Source organism: Pristiophorus japonicus, chromosome 3 (genome assembly GCF_044704955.1).
Source record: "Pristiophorus japonicus isolate sPriJap1 chromosome 3, sPriJap1.hap1, whole genome shotgun sequence".
Classification (NCBI taxonomy): domain Eukaryota; kingdom Metazoa; phylum Chordata; class Chondrichthyes; family Pristiophoridae; genus Pristiophorus; species Pristiophorus japonicus.
In genome coordinates, this window is record NC_091979.1 from 258,447,324 (window position 1) to 258,464,645 (window position 17,322).

Consider the following 17,322-nt stretch of genomic DNA (forward strand, 5'->3'; position numbering starts at 1 on the left):
GCCCATGGCCAAGGACTCCCTTTCTCCTGGTGACTCCTATAAGCTGTCCAATAATGTAGAGTAGCACAGCACTCACTCGTTTTAGATGAAGTCTCAGGGAATTTCCAGAATAAATGTTGATTGGGTGTTGGTGAAGTCTTGACAAAGTTCCAGAGAGTCTCCGGATGTGTTTCAAAAGTCCTCTTCAAACCCCCAGTGAAAAGTAAAAGGTGATATACCTTTAAGTAGTGCTCGAAATCCTCAGCAATAGCTTGTGTACTCCCAATCAGCTGGCCGCTGTTAGGGCAGGGTGTTAGTTCAAGCGCTATCCATCAAAATGCCGGGCAGACTCGTTAATGAGCGCCAACAGGCAATTTAAGTGGCAATCAGCTGCTTAACGATCCTCCGGGCGGCTGTTCCTACCGCAAGCTTCAACTCCTTTACCAAGGTGGTGTCTTGCGAGAAATGCAGGCTAAACCAGCGTTTCCACTCAAGACCCCATCTTGTCCACCACGCAGGCTCTTTAGCACCAAAAGGAGCTGTCAAAAATCGCCCCCTCAATGTTGCAATTAGGCTAATTCGTATGGGCTTGATTCTTGGCTTTGCTGATTTCAGGGCAGTAATGGCGGCGAGGTGGTGAAGTTTGCACCTGGGAACAGTTTGGGCCTCGGTAAATAAAATTGGGCAGCTGGGCCTTGAGTCAGGGGGTGCAGTGCTAAGGGAGGCGTTGTACCCATCTCTTGGGTGCTAGGATGGGAAAATCCTGAGCTAAAGAGCCGGGCTGGGAGCGCTCTGAGAAACACCTGGGGAGGAAAAAAAACTAACCCCCCCCACCACAAAATCATTCCCAAAACATTGCTCACGCCACCACAACATAAGTGGCAAAAAAACTAGATGAAGAAACAATCACACTTACCTGAGGAATCCATTACTTACCTCTCTGCAGTCGATATAGGTTGGACCGCCTGATTTCCCAGGTGTTCACTGCGGGGGTTGAACTGCGGGGCGTACGGGTCGGGCTGAAGTCAAAATTCGCGCCAGTATCGCAACCAGGGGCGTTGCACACCGGCGCAGCTCTTCCGGGCGGTGCTGTTCCTCGCTGCCGCAAAACCGGACCTGAAGATCCCACGGGGCGCTGGAGGCTGACTGCCCGCCCAGAAGACCTCACCGCCGCCATTGCTGCCGCTCCGGGGCAAAAAATGGAGTGCAGCAGACCCGAAAATCCCCCCTTATTAGTGTTAAATGGATGTTGGATTTATACCGGTTGTGTGATAAGACTGACCTTCATTCATCATTATAAAGTGGGCAATATCTGTTCGTCCTGCTGTTCCCAGATGTTCAGCAAAGCCTATAAGTATGTGGTGTACTTGTAAAGAATTCTGAAAAGGGTTGAATTTTGACAGGAAGTATTTCAGAGGAATTTGCTGCAGATATTTTGTTTGACCTTGCTCCCTTTGCTAGGATTGTTGTGACCATTTTGCATGGTTGATTAGCATTTATCTTGGAGAAATAAACCAAATTGCTGAACGTTATTCCCAAAACATCTGTAAAGAATCTGGAGAATCCCTAGAATTCCATGTAACGAAAACAAACTATAACCTCTATCATTGCCATGAGGCAGCTGCTCTAACTATACAGGGTCAGAACTGAGGAATGTGATCCTAAAACCAGTTACAAAGCCCAGCATCCAAAGTAATAGCACAGAATCTGATTTGTTCAGTCACCGTAAACCAATGGCCATAACTGTTGCATGTTTATTTTCATTGTACACTTTCGTAGCTTTCATTTTTGACTTGAAAGAAGTTCTACTGCATAAAGTGCCCAAAATGGACATCTTTCAATAGCAGTAGCCTTTGTGTTGTAAATGTAATCACTTCCTCTGCACACTGTCCACATTGGGGTTTATTTTGGGGAAAGAGGGAAGACTGGCACTAAATGGATGCTGTGCTAATAAGACATGCTTGTTTGAAGTCCAGTTTTAGCACTAATTGCTGATGACAATATTTTGAACTTGCCTGGAGGTGCTAAATCAGACACTTCGGACTAGAAATTCGTTTCGGTCGGTGGGGCAAAGCAGGAAGTATCGGATCAGCCACCCGTTATACGCAGCGCCTGATATTCAGTTCCACTGCAGTCGATGGAGGTTTTAACTCCACAGCGAGTGTGTGATGTCACAGACAGGTTCCCCATCCAGAAGTCTGCCTGATTGACGGGCTGGCTTCCAGTCAGGTGGGGGGGGGGGCAAGAGGGGAGGCAGCAACCACACAGTTAGCTGTGGGCCCCAACCCCAGGGGGTTGCAATGCCCCACCTCGGGGGAGGGGGTGTTCCCCGACCACGTGGGGGATCCAATCCTGAGGGGGGGGGGTTCTGATGTGAGGGGGGAGGTGGAGCCAATGTAGGTCAGCAAATACTGGGGTAATGGGTGATCAGGACTTTGTGCGAGTTAAGACACGGGCTGCCGAGTTTTGGATGACCTCAAGTTTACATAGTGTAGAATGTGGGAAGCCGGCCAGGAGTGCATTGCAGAAGTTAAGTCATTTCACTATCAATGGCAGTTAAGGTCACAGTGGCTCTCAATTTCTACACTGGCGGCTCCTTCCAGGCTACAGCAGGGGCTATAGCAAACATTTCACAGTTCGCAGTCCATTGCTGTTTCCAGCATGTAACAGACGCTCTGTAGAGCAAGAAAAGGGACCTTCTCTCATGTAACATGTAGAGGGAGAAGCAGCAGGAATGCAAATTGGATTTGCAAGGATAGCGGGCTTCCCCATGGTTCAAGGCGCCATTGACTGCACCCACGTGGTATTATGGGCACGTTATCACAACCCAGAGGTGTTCACTAACTGCAAAGGCTCTGAATGTTCAGTTGGGGTGCGACCACAGGCAGATCATCCTCGCCGTCAATGCCTGCCATCCTGGCAGAACCCACGATTCATTCATCCTGCAACAGGCCACTGTTACACAACTCTTCCAATCACCACGTGGAGCTCACGGATGGCTGCGCGGGGTCAAGGGTTATGCACTCGCCACCCGATTAGTGACATCCCTCCGCAACCCCAACACTCCTGCTGAGCTGCATATAATGAGAGCCATGCTGCCTCCAGGAACCTCATCGAACCGACCTGTCGGGGTGCTCAAACAACGGTTCCGATGCCTTGACCGCTCTGGTGGAGCCCTGCAGTACTCCCCTGATCGTGTCTCCCTTTCCATTGTTGTGCGCTGCATGCTGCACAACCTGGCCATTGAGAGGGCCCAGCCATTGCTACCAGAGAATGCAGGTCTGCCTCAGAAGGAGGAGGAGCAGCAATGGAGGAGGGAGCATGCCGATGTTGCTTCTGCAAGGGCAGTGCATCAGTGCCTCATTATGCAGCGTTTCCACTGAAGCACATACCACATGGCAATTGGGCTGCATGGACACAGGGCAGTGTGCACTGCACAGATCTTCTCACCCAGCACATGGCAAATGAAAAACAGGACCAAATATGAACTTTAAAATGACCCATTTATTACAACCCCTAACATCACCCATATGTACCCACAATTTTAACCACGACAACAACAACAACAATAATAAATTTGTCCAAACAACCGTTTGCTAATCAAAGATAATAAACCACAACCAGCATCAAGAATATATTTACAAGTTATTCATCTGGCCATCTCAACAAAAGTGGGTTACTTCCCTTTTTTGCCATATTTTCCTTCCGGTCCCTTCTCCTCCCCTCCTTGCCCTACCGCTCCTCCTTAATGGGGCCCCAGTGCCTGCAGCAAGGCTGGTAGCAGGCTGCTCACTCTGCAACAGAGACTGCAGATGGCCTTGCAGGACGCCTTCGACCAGCTCTGGGCCTGGAAGGCCCGGCTGCAGACTATACCACCTCAGGCTGGGCGGCAGCAGTCTCGGACAGCTGGGGTGCAGACAGCGCCAAGTGCAATGGCAAAGTGGCAATGGTGGGAGCCGGAATACTGTCATCCTGAGACAGGACGGCACCTTCCATTTCAACCGACACACTGTCACTCCCCCCCAAGGCAGTGCCTCAGCATTCGGAGCAATGTGCTGGAGAACAGATTGCTGGCCTGTTGCGGCACTGTGAGATCCCCGTTGGACTGCGGGGAACCCAGAAACGATGGCAGTAGTCAGTGCTTGCGTGGCATCAACCTGAGTCTGCACCAGAGCAGACTGAGTCTGCATGAGACACACTGAGAGTGGATGCCACCAACCACTGACTCCATTGCAGCAGTAAGCTGTTGCATCACTTCGGCCTATGCTGAAATAGCTGCTGTTGCCACCTCACCCATGACACACGGCATGAGGTCCAGGTCCCCACCGTCTTTCTGCGAGTCGACCATCCTTTGGAAGCTGTTCGAGGTGTGCTGGGAGATACGTGCAATGCTGGAGGTGGACTCCTCCAAACGCCTAGCAATTGCGCCCATGCTCTCGGGCGCCATTGCCATAGCACCCATAAGCTCGCTGTGCATGCCCACTGACCGTCTGACCAAAGCCTCTACGTCAAGGTCCTCCTCGGAGTCCTGCTGAGCAGAAGCTGCACACGAACCTACCCACCAGGGCACAGGCCCTTGAGCTTCCCTTGTCCCATGGCATTGCTGCATGCCGCTGGGGCCCGGAGCATCACCCTCATCGAAGGCCAGGAATATTGCCTGCTCTACCGTCTCCCCAGTGTCAGGGGGCAGCTTGCTGAGGTGACTGTGTCTGAGCTGATGGTTTCCTGTCCTTTGTCCTCCTCTCTCTTGCTACTCTCATTGGGAGGCTGCTGGACAGGCTGCTGCTGTGCTGGCTCATCATCTGAAACCATAAAGGCACAAAAATATGGTTAGGTTCAGAGGAGGGACAGGAAGGGAACAAGGAATGGAGACACTGCACTAATATAAAATAGGAAAGGCTTGTGGTTTGAGGGGGAAGTATCATGAGGGAAGAGGGAGAGGTGAGGGACATACCAGTACTGTCCCCATGGGGGGGGGGTCGGTGAGGAATGTACCAGTACTGTCCCCATGGGGGGGTCGGTGAGGAACATACCAGTACTGTCCCCAGGGGGGGTCGGTGAGGAACATACAAGTACTGTCCCCATGGGGGGGGGGTCGGTGAGGAATGTACCAGTACTGTCCCCATGGGGGGGTCGGTGAGGAACATACCAGTACTGTCCCCAGGGGGGGTCGGTGAGGAACATACCAGTACTGTCCCCAGGGGGGAGTCGGTGAGGAACGTACCAGTACTGTCCCCATGGGGGGGGGTCGGTGAGGAATGTACCAGTACTGTCCCCATGGGGGGGGGGGGGTCGGTGAGGAATGTACCTGTACTGTCCCCATGGGGGGGTCGGTGAGGAACATACCAGTACTGTCCCCAGGGGGGGTCGGTGAGGAACATACCAGTACTGTCCCCAGGGGGGGTCGGTGAGGAACATACCAGTACTGTCCCCAGGGGGGAGTCAGTGAGGAACGTACCAGTACTGTCCCCATGGGGGGGTCAATGAGGAATGTACCAGTACTGTCCCCAGGGGGGGTTGGTGAGGAACGTACCAGTACTGTCCCCAGGGGGGGGTCGGTGAGGAACGTACCAGTACTGTCCCCGGGGGGGGGGGGGCGTTGGTGAAGAACGTACCAGTACTGTCCCCAGGGGGGGGGGTCGGTGAGGAACGTACCAGTACTGTCCCCAGGGGGGAGTCGGTGAGGAACGTACCAGTACTGTCCCCAGGGGAGGTTGGTGAAGAACGTACCAGTACTATCCCCATGGGGGGTGTCAGTGAGGAATGTACCAGTACTGTCCCCAGGGGGGGTCGGTGAGGAATGTACCAGTACTGTCCCCATGGGGGGGGTCGGTGAGGAACGTACCAGTACTGTCCCCGGGGGGAGTCGGTGAGGAATGTACCAGTACTGTCCACAGGGGGAGTCGGTGAGGAACGTACCAGTACTGTCCCCATGGGGGGCGTCAGTGAGGAACGTACCAGTACTGTCCCCATGGGGGGGCATCAGTGAGGAACGTACCAGTACTGTCCCCATGGGGGGCGTCAGTGAGGAACGTACCAGTACTGTCCCCAGAGGGGTCGGTGAGGAACGTACCAGTACCGTACCCATGGGGGTGTCGGTGAGGAATGACCAGTACTGTCCCTTGAGGGGTCGGTGAGGAACATACCAGTACTGTCCCCATGGGGATCGACGTGGCCACATGCTGCTGCTCCTACCACTTGTGGGCTGATGATATCCTGAACTCTTTGTTCCAGGTCAGTGAGGGCCCTCACCACCTCCTGTCCTTGCTTGCTCACGTCTACTGTACACCAGGTTGGATTGCAAGAGAAAGAAAAGCCTTTAAGTGACTGTGGAGCTATGTGGTTATCACATGTGCATACCGTAGTTGAATAGCTGAGATGTGGATGTGACTTTTAGTCGTGAACACATTGTGTGTGAGTGCTGGGATGTGACACTTTCTAGAGTGTTTACAAATAATTGTCTTGGCATTGTGGCATGCAGAGGTTGTGGAAGAATGTACTCACCCTGACCACCCAAGTGAGGTCATTGAAGTTCTTGCAACATTGCGTCGCTGTCCTGCCAACCACACTCCTGGCAGACACACATTGTGCTACCTCCCTCCATGGGCACCTGCAGGTGGCTGGCATTGGCCTCCTGCCAGTTGCAGGAAACATGGAGGCCCGTTGCACCCCTCCATCATCTCCACAAGAGTTTGAAGGGCATCGTCGTCAAAGTGCATGGTGTGCAGTCTTTGTCGCTGAGGAGCCATGTTGCTCATTTAACACCAAGAGCAGAGATGGAATGGTGAGTTGGTGGCTGTGAGGCATCATAGCCCCTACCTTTAATGATCCAGTTGGAGCCAGCATGTCTGATGAGTCTGGACACGAATACAGCTGAAATTGATTAGCGTTAAGGGTAGCACTGTACTTGGCGATACTATCACCCTAAGAGATTTAGTGCTGCAGTCCCCTCAGAGTGGGAAAAATCAATTTCCCGATCGCCGGCGCTAATTGTCGCCTGGGGCTAAAATGATCGATAATTGATTTTTCCCCCTAGTTGTTTTAATATTTATCTATGTTTAGATGCAATAGGCCATAATGTTAATGTAGTTTACAAAATCGGATATTTGTTTAGATAAAATTGGCCAAAAGTTGAATTCTTTCAAATCTAATGTTTGATTCTATTGGGTATACAATTCAGTCTTGTATATCTAAGATGGTCTGCTTGATCAGCTGTGGCTTAGTGGGTAGCACACTCGCCTTTGAGTCAGAAGGTTGTGTGTTTTTGAGCACAAAAATCTAGGCTGACACTCCAGTGCACCGTTTAGGGTATACTGCACTGTCAGAGGTGCCGTCCTCCAGACTAGATGTTAAACCGAGGCCCCTTCTGCTCTCCCAAATGGACGTAAAAGATCCCATGGCACTTTTTCAAAGAAGAGCAGGGAAGTTATCCCCGGTGTCCTTGCCAATATTTATCCCTCAATCAACAGAACAAAAACAGATTATCTGGTCTTTATCACATTGCTGTTTGTGGGAGCTTGTTGGCTGCCGCTAAGCCCATATTACAACAGTGACTACTCGAAAAGTACTTTTAGGTACAGCAGGCGGTGAAGAAGGCAAATGGTATGCTGGCCTTCATAGCTAGGAGATTGAGTATAGGAGCAGGGAGGTCTTACTGCAGTTGAAAAGGGCCTTTGTGAGGCCTCACCTGGCATATTGTGTTCAATTTTGGTCTAATCTGAGGAAGGACGTTCTTGCTATTGAGGGAGTGCAGCGAAGGTTCACCAGACTGATTCCAGGGATAGCTGGACTGTCATATGAGGAGAGACTGGATCAACTGGGCCTTTGTTCACTGGAGTTTAGAAGGATGAGAGGGGATCTCATAGAAACAGAGAAAATTCTGACGGTACTAGACAGGTTAGATGCAGGAAGAATGTTTCCGATGTTGGGGAAGTCCAGAACCAGGGGACACAGTCGAAGGATAAGGGGTAAGCCATTTAGGACCGAGATGAGGAGAAACTTCTTCACCCAGAGAGTGGTGAACCTGTGGAATTCTCTACCGCAGAGAGTTGTTGATGCCAGTTTGTTAGATATATTCAAGAAGGAGTTAGATATGGCCCTAATGGCTAAAGGGATCAAGGGGTATGGAGAGAAAGCAGGAAAGGGGTACTGAGGTGAATGATCAGCCATGATCTTATTGAATGGTGGTGCAGGCTCGAAGGGTTGAATGGCCTACTCCTGCACATTTTCTATGTTTCTATGTTACTTCATTGGCTGTAAAGCGCTTTGAAACATCCTGTGGTCATGAGAGGCGCTATATAAATGTAAGTTTTTCTTTATAGTGCAAATAGATGTATGAATGAATCATGGTGACAAAGCTGGATCATGCTCTGTTATCTGTATTCCTTTTTCGCAGAGAAGAAAGTCAATAGAGAATGTGGTGCATACAATAAATCTGGAATCATAGTCACAAATAATGCCAATGGGATGTCAGCAAAATCCCGATTCCATTTAAGTAACCTGTAACCATAGTGAGACAGTATGGTGCAGCGGTTCGAAATATCTGGATACACTGCAGCCCTCTCTTTCATCTCTCATTTCTGCTGCGTGTGGGACCTGAAGCCGAGTCATTGGTTGATTATAAGTAAGCAGGAAAATAATATTTTAGTTTCACATTAAACAAAGGGCTACAGCTAAAAGAAAGAGAAAAATCTGCAACAGGTCGTTGTGAGTTCAAACAAGAAAGGGTGGGAATGGATCCTGGGGGAAATGAGTCACAGCCAGAAATGTTTGTTTTCTTTCATTTTGAGAATTTCCAAATGATTGCTCCGTTTTTGAAATGCAAAATGTATTTTCAGCGCTGAATTTTAAAAAGGGTGTCTCATTCTTTGTGTTCTTTTTAAAAATCAAACTTTTGCAGAATTAACCATTGACTGTCCTTCCGGGTTCGTGCCAACTGACTTTCAGATCACTGCAAACTTAATGTCAATATTAAATGTTGTATTCAGCTATTTTATTCAACAGATCTTTATGCCCTGTCCCAAGCAAAACTCTGCCTGGAACGCAGAATTAGCCAGAGCTACATGTGGGTTATTGGGTTTATTGCCAGAAATGCTCTTTAGAATTCCCTAGTGTAATACGTTATAGTTGGGACATGGAGAAAGATGGAGGTGGCTAATAGCCATATTGTGGCGATAGTTATACTCAACTTATGGTCTCGACCATTTGGTATGCCTCAGTTACGTCACTAAGGTTATAGAGTGTCCATAAAGGCTGAAGAATCCAGCTGGCTTTGATATTTGTGTAAGCATTTCTATGATGACATATCATGCATGCAATGATGCTTCACAAATCTGAGTGAAAGCTGGAGCACTCAGTATGTGTGGTCAGCACTACTGTGTCCACTTGTAGCCTTTCTCCTGTACGGATTGAGTGTCAATGCAGATATCTCATTTCCACATTATGAACTGGTTGTGATTAAGCTGAATTCATCTCATTTATAGGGTAGGGGGTGGATTTAGCAAACTGACCACACGTGTAACAGTTGTTGCACATATGCAGTGAGTACATAGTCTGATTTACGATGTTGTCATTCTGGCTGCAGACCTTTCTCAACCTCATTGGGTGTCCATGCAGCACAGGCTTGTTCAAATCTCATTGCTGATCTGTACAGGTGACCATTTACTTTCTGCTGGCAATGACAATTTGCCTCTGGAGGCAGGGATTGATACCAGGAGGTGGTATGTAAGTCTACATTCTTTGTGTGATACTAACTAAGGTTATTTGCTGCGACGAGAGCAGCTACAATCTCATTGGACTGTTTTCTTTATTAGGCGATGGGAAGGTGGTGACCCCGGCGTATCCAATCAGAAGACCCCTACTACTATCCTGCTGACACCTGACGGAAAGTACCACAGCTTTGGTTATGCAGCCAGGGACTTTTATCACGATCTGGATCCAAATGAGTCAAAACAGTGGCTCTACTTTGAGAAGTTCAAAATGGAGCTCCATACAACCAGTGTAAGTGCCTTGTCTTCATTTTACTTAAGATAACAATTTGCACAATAGTGATTGTCAATTAAACATAAAAAACAAAATGGCCTCATGTAGACTTCAACCCTGTGCAGGCAACTCCTTTTATTGATTGGCTGATGAACATCTATCTGCCACTTAAATGAAGCCATTCTATTAATCAAAACAGTCCCTCTGGATAGTTCATGACATTTCTCCTTCATTTGTACACACCCATTGTCAGCTGCATATTCTGCCTTCAACTACTAGAGACTGGTCTGACATCATTAAGGGATGCAGAGGGTACAGAGGAGATTTACGAGGATGTTGCCTGGACTGGAGAATTTTGGCTATGAGCAAGCTTGGATAGGGTGGGTCTGTTTTCTTTGGATCAGAGGAGGCTGAGGGGAGACCTTATTGAAGTGGATAAAATTATGAGGCACCTAAATAGAGTGTATAGGAAGGACCTATTTCCCTTAGCAGAGGGGTCAACAATAAGGGGGCATAGATTAAAAGTAATTAGTAAGAGGTTTAGAGGGGATTTGAGGGGAAATTTCTTCACCAAGTGGGTTGTGGGAGGCCTGGAACTCACTGCCTGAAAGGGTGGTAGAGGCAGAAACCCTCGCCACATTTAAAAAGTACTTGGATGTGCACTTGAAGTGCTGTAACCTGCGGGGCTACGGACCAAGAGCTGGAAAGTGGGATTGAGCTGGAAAGTGGGATTAGGCTGGATAGCTCTTTGTCGGCCGGCGCAGACATGATGGGCCGAAATGGCCTCCTTCCGTGCTGTAAATTTCTATGATTCTATGATTCTATGACACAACATTGTTGATGTTTCCTACAAAACCCATCAAGTAAAACTATCAAGTTATTAGATTTGCTACCTGTCATGTATGTACATGCTGTTGGTAGCCACCAGATGGCATCATTGTTGGAGGCCATTGAACAGCACACACATGGTGCTGCTCTGGTATAAAAGGCCAGCCATTTTGTGAGTGAATCACTTTGGGACTAAATAAAGCACAGGCAAGGTCGTACCTTGCTTAGTTAAACAGTACTCAATTTGAACCTATATTGCATACATAACATTTGGCAACGAGAATACAAGAACCTTTGTTTGCAAAATGAGCACGATTGGATTTTTAGAGCGATCCATGGAGGGAGAAGATTGGAAAGACTTTGTGAGCCGTTTGAACCAGTACTTCGTGGCCAACAAAATGAAGTGGGTCGACGATGCAGATCGGCGCCTGGCCATGTTCCTCACTGTGTACGGTTCAAAGATCTACGGTCTGATAAAGAATCTACTCATGCCTAGTGATCCAACAGAAAAAACGTATGAGGAGTTGTGTACATTGGTACGGGAGCACCTCAAGCCAGACAACAGCATCATCATCTCGTGATATAGGTTTTATACACACGTTCGATTGGAGGGCCAGAGCGCCACGGAATTTGTTGCTGACCTGAGACGTCTAGCGGGACTGTGCAAGTTCGGGACGGTGTTGGCAGACATACTGTGGGACTTCTTTGTTATCGGTATCAACCACGAGGTGATCCTGCGCAAACTTCTGGCGGTGGAGGAGCTGGATTTAAAAAGGGCCATCTAGATCGTTCAATCATGTATTACGATGGACAGGAGTTTAAAGCAAATGTCGATGAAGAACCGAACCTCGGCAAGTATTGTAAATGCAATTGATTTGGCGTTCGGCAGAAAGGGCCTATCCGGCTGCGTTCGCAAAACCTGTGGCTGCCCAAAGTCCGCCAGCGGAAATGTAGCCGACTTCTCCGTGTTGGTGTTGTGGGGGAAATCATCGGCACCAGCAGTGCCGATTTAAGCAATATAGTTGCAAAGGCTGTCTGAGAGTGGGGCATCTCCAGCGCCAGTATCCGCGGATGAGCAAGCGAGCTGCAACACACCATGTGGAGGATGAGAGTCAGACTAGCGCGGATCCGGATACGCAATCCAAGATGCCAGAGGAACAAGTGTATGGACTGTACTCTTTCATTACCAAGAGTAAACCGATTTTGATTAACGTGAAGTTTAACGGGATACCGGTATCGATGGAACTGGACATAGGGGCGAGTCAATCGATCATGAACGAGAGGGCATTTAATAAGCTGTGGGATACTAAGATTGCGAGGCCCAGGCTGAGCCCTGTTAATGCCAAGCTGCGCACGTACACCAAAGAACTGATAAAGGTGATTGGCAGTGCACAAATTAATGTGTCGTATAATGGTGTGGTTCATGAGTTACCGCTGTGGATTGTTCCAGGCAATGGCCCAACGCTGCTCGACAGGAGTTGGTTGGAGAAAATCAGATGCGACTGGAATGACATAAAGGCGTTGCCGTTGGAGGAAGATACATGTGCCCAAGTATTGAGCAAGTTCCCCTCACTGTTCGAACCGGATATCGGCAACTTCACGGGAGCCAAGATGCAGATCCACGTGGACTCAGATGCAAGGTCCGTCCATCATAAAGCTCGGGCAGTGCCGTATATGATGAGGGAGAAAGTCGAAATTGAACTGGACAGACTCCAGTGTGAAGGGATCATATCACTGATCGAATTTAATGAATGGGCCAGCCCCATTGTTCCTGTGCTGAAAAGTAATGGCACAGTCAGATTCTGTGGAGACTACAAGGCTACGATTAACAGGGTTTCGAAACAAGATCAGTACCCGTTACCAAAGGTTGATGACTTGTTTGCAACGCTAGCTGGAGGGAAGTCATTCACAAAACTGGACTTGACATTGGCTATATGACGCAGGAGTTGGTCGAGATGTCGAAGAGACTTGCGTGCATTAACACGCACAAAGGACTGTTTATTTACCACAGGTGCCCGTTTGGAATTCGCTCAGCCGCAGCAATATTCCAGAGGAATATCGAAAGTCTACTGAAGTCCGTTCCTAGAACCGTCATGTTCCAAGATGATATCCTGATCACTGGTCATGACTTCAAGGAACATCTGAACAACCTGGAAGAGGTTCTACTGCGTTTGGACAGAGTGGGACTTAGACTTAAACGCTCGAAGTGCGTCTTCATGGCACCAGAGGTCGAATTCCTCGGAAGGAAAATCGCTGCTGCTGACATCAGACCTACTGACGTGAAAACCAAAACCATCAAGAATGCACCCAAGCTACAGCACGTGACGGAGCTGCATTTGTTCCTGGGTCTACTCAACTACTTTGGTAACTTTCAACCTAAATTGAGCACATTACTAGAATCACTGCACATGCTATTGAGAAAAGGCAACAACTGGGTGTGGGGCGCATTGCAAGACAGAGCTTTCGAGAAAGCCACCAATCTGCTTTGCTCAAACAAGGTTCTGGTACAATATGACCCATGTAAACGTTTAGTCTTGGCCTGTGACGCATCATCTTTTGGAATTGGTTGCGTATTACAACAAGCCAATGAGTCGGGGAAACTTCAACCTGTCGCATATGCATCCAAACGTTTGTCTAAAGCAAAACGAGCCTACATTATGGTAGAATAAGAAGGTTTAGCATGTGTGTACGGTGTTAAAAAGATGCATCAATACCTGTTCGGTCTGATATTTGAATTAGAGACCGATCACAAGCAGCTCATTTCGTTGTTTTCCAAGAGCAAAGGTATCAATACCAACGTTACATCCCGCATCCAAAGGTGGGTGCTGACATTATCTGCCTATGATTATGTCATTCGCCACAGACCTGGCACAGAGAATTGTGCCGATGCTTTGAGCCGGTTGCCATTGTCCACACTGGAGGTGGAAACGCCACAACCGGCAGATTTAATGTTAATCATGGATGCTTTTGAGAGTGAAGGCATCCCTCTCACGGCTCAAGATGTTAAGACCTGGACCAGCCAGGATCCGATATTATCGGTGGTAAAGGGTTGCATCCTCAAAGGGGATTGGTTTGCCATACCTAAGCAAATGTGCGAGGAGACCAAACCGTACATTCGTCGCAAGGACAAACTGTCTATTCAAGCAGATTGCATATTGTGGGCCAATCGTGTTATAATGCCCAAGAAAGGGAGAGAGAAGTTTGTGCGTGAGTTACACAGCACACATCCTGGTATAGTGATGATGAAGCCATCGCCAGGTCCCATGTATGGTGGCCAGGAATTGATTCTGAGCTGGAAGCATGCGTGCATCAGTGCAACACCTGCATGCAGCTCAGCAAAGCACCAGCGGAATCACCGCTGAGTCTGTGGTCATGGCCATCCAAACCTTGGTCCAGGATCCATGTAGGTTTTGCAGGTCTCTTCCTGGGCAAGGTATTTTTAGTGGTGGTGGATGCTTATTCGAAGTGGATAAGTGCATAATCATGTCATCCAGTATGTCCACCACAACCATAGAGAATCTCAATGTCATGTTCGCGACTCATGGTCTGCCGAACATAGTGGTGAGCGACATTGGGTCGTGCTTCACCAGTCAAGAGTTTCAGGAATTTCAGGAGTTTGTAAAACTTAACGGCATAAAAGATGGAATGTCAGCACTGGTCAAGCCTGCGTCCAATGGACAAACAGAACGTGCAGTACAAATTATCAAGCAAAGATTGAGGAGAGTAACCCAAGGGTCACTGCAGACCCGCTTGTCCCGCATACTGCTGAGTTACAGGACAAGACCCCACACACTCACAGGGGTCTCGCCTGCTGAACTCATGATGAAAAGAGGTCTTAAGACCAAGTTATCACTTGTACACCTGGATTTAAGTAATCATGTTGAATACAGAAGACAGAGTCAACAAGGGTACCACGATCACGCAACTGTGTCATGCGAGATTTCTGTTAATGATCCTGTATATGTGTTGAATTATGGTCAGGGTCCCAAATGGATCGCTGGTACGGTATGGCCAAGGAGGGCAACAGAGTATTTGTTATTAAGCTCAAGAATGGGTAAACTTGCAGGAAACATATGGATCAAACAAAGCTGAGGCACACAGACGAGCCAGTGCAGTCTGATGAAGAAACCGTCGACGACCAACCAACCTACCAGCAGCCTTCAGTGGACTGAAGGGTCATCAGTGAATCTGGAATTTCCATCACGGACTTGTTCAATAAAAATGGACTTGCAATTCCTAACATGGCCACTGCCACCCCCAACAAGTCAGTCATCCAGCCACTAGCCACAACAGACTCCGCACACTCACCCAAGGCCGGCCAGCCATTTTATGAGTGAGTCACTTTGGGACTAAATAAAGCACAGGCAAGGTTGTACCTTGCTTAGTTAAACAGAACTCAGTTGGAATCTTTATTGCATACATAACACTACCAGCATAAGATTTGACAATGCATATCGAGTCGATCTTCATCTTTAGGTTCTAATTTGGTTTCCATTGACCTAAGACCCACCTAAATCTCAAGTATAACTGCCATTCAATTCTTCAGTTTATGGTCATTTGGATAATTATTCACAATACAATGTGCAAAGTCAGATGGCTTCAGGTTTGACGTCCCTGCTCGGAGAGGAAGATTGTGCGCAAGACAAATTTAAAGGGATGGGAGTAATTAAAGGGGGTCACAAGGAGTGGGGCAAAGATTCAGAAAGCTTCTGTAGAGCCTTAAAAGCACTTCAACCCATCTGCAACCGTTGCTAAGGTTGAAGGAGCATGGGATTAAGGATTGGCTGGTCAAGATGCAGGAGAAAGGACCTTTCAGTGCAGGAATGGGTTTGCAGACTAGTGACAGTATAACCCAACACTCAGCCTCCTCTATGACAGCTGTTCAAATCAAGGTGATGCTGCATGAGATGCTCGCAAGGTTAGATGCCACCTGTGCCACTCCACAACCAGCCCATAAATCAGCAAGGCAGCATAAGAACATAAGAAATAGGAGCAGGAATAGGCCATATGGCCCCTCGAGCCTGCTCCACCATTCAACAAGAACATGGCTGACCGAGTCTTGTCCTCAACTTCACTTTCCTGCCTGTTCCCCATAACCCTTGACTATTCAAGAATTTGTCTATCTCAGCCTTGAATATGTTCAATGGCTCAACTTCCAGCTCTTTGGGGTAGAGAATTCCAAAGATTCACCACCCTCAGAGAGAAGACATTCCTCCGCCCATTTAAAACTGAGATGAGGAGGAATTTTTTTCTCTCAGAGGGTTATAAATCTGTGGAATTCGCTGCCTCAGTGTGGAGGCTGGGTCATTGAATAAATTTAAGACAGAGAGACAGTTTCTTAAGCGATAAGGGAATAAGGGGTTATGGGGAGCGGGCAGGGAAGTGGAGCTGCGTCCATGATCGGATCAGCCATGATCGTATTAAATGGCGGAGAAGGCTCGAGGGGCCAAACGGCCTACTCCTGCTCCTATTTCTTATGTTCTTATGTTCCTCATCTCCGTCTAAAATGGGCGACCCCTTATTCTGAAACTGTGCCCCCAGTTCTAGATTTCCCCTCAAGGGGAAGCATCCTCTCAGTATCTACCCTGTCAAGCCCCCTCAGAATCTTATATGTTTCAATAAGATCACCACTCATTCTTCTAAACTCCAATGTGTATAGGCCCAACCTGCTCAACCTTTCCTCATAAGACAACCCCTTCATCCCAGGATTCAACCGAATGAACCTTCAATCCAGGAAATCCTCCTCCACTGCATTGCTACCAGTTTGGTTAGCCCAGTCAATATGTAGATTGAAGTCGCCCATGATAACTGCTGTACCTTTATTGCATGCATCCCTAATTACTTGCTTGATGCTGTCCCCATCCTCATTACTACTGTTTGGTGGTCTGTACACAACTCCCACTAGCGTTTTCTGCCCTTTGGTATTCCAGTGAAAGGAAGGTAGTGCAGGGTCCCCTGCGGTCATCCCCCTGCAAAACAATACACCACTTTGGATATTGTTGAGGGGGATGACTCATCAGGGAAGGGCAGTAGCAGCCAAGTCCATGGCACTGTGGGTGACTCTGCTGCACAGGAGGGCAGGAAAAAGAGTGGGAGAGCTATAGTGATAGGGGATTCTATTGTAAGGGGAATAGATAGACGTTTCTGCGGCTGCAATCGAGACTCCAGGATGGTATGTTGCCTCCCTGGTGCAAAGGTCAAGGATGTCTCGGAGCGGGTGCAGGATATTTTCAAGGGGGAGGGTAAACAGCCAGTTGTCATGGTGCATATAGGTACCAACGATATAGGTAAAAAACAGGGTGAGGTCCTACAAGACGAATTTAGGGAGCTAGGAGCTAAATTAAAAAGTAGGACCTCAAAAGTAGTAATCTCAGGATTGCTATCACTGCCACATGCTAGTCAGAGTAGGAATTGCAGGATAGCTAAGATGAATACGTGGCTTGAGGAGTGGTGCAGAAGGGAGGGATTCAAATTCCTGGGACAGTGGAACCATTTCTGGGGGAGGTGGAACCAGTACAAACCAGATGGTCTGCA

The 17,322-nt window shown here is 48.2% G+C and overlaps 1 protein-coding gene across 2 annotated transcripts in view; it reads left to right on the top strand.

The window, feature by feature from the left end:
* The window catches only part of hspa12a (heat shock protein 12A), a 157,781-nt gene that overhangs the window by 81,327 nt on the left and 59,132 nt on the right, over positions 1 to 17,322 (top strand). For both annotated transcript variants that reach the window (XM_070874974.1, XM_070874976.1), the window contains one exon: positions 9,792 to 9,978. In XM_070874974.1, coding sequence (XP_070731075.1) covers positions 9,792 to 9,978 — 187 coding nt within the window. The remainder of the gene's footprint in view (positions 1 to 9,791; positions 9,979 to 17,322) is intronic.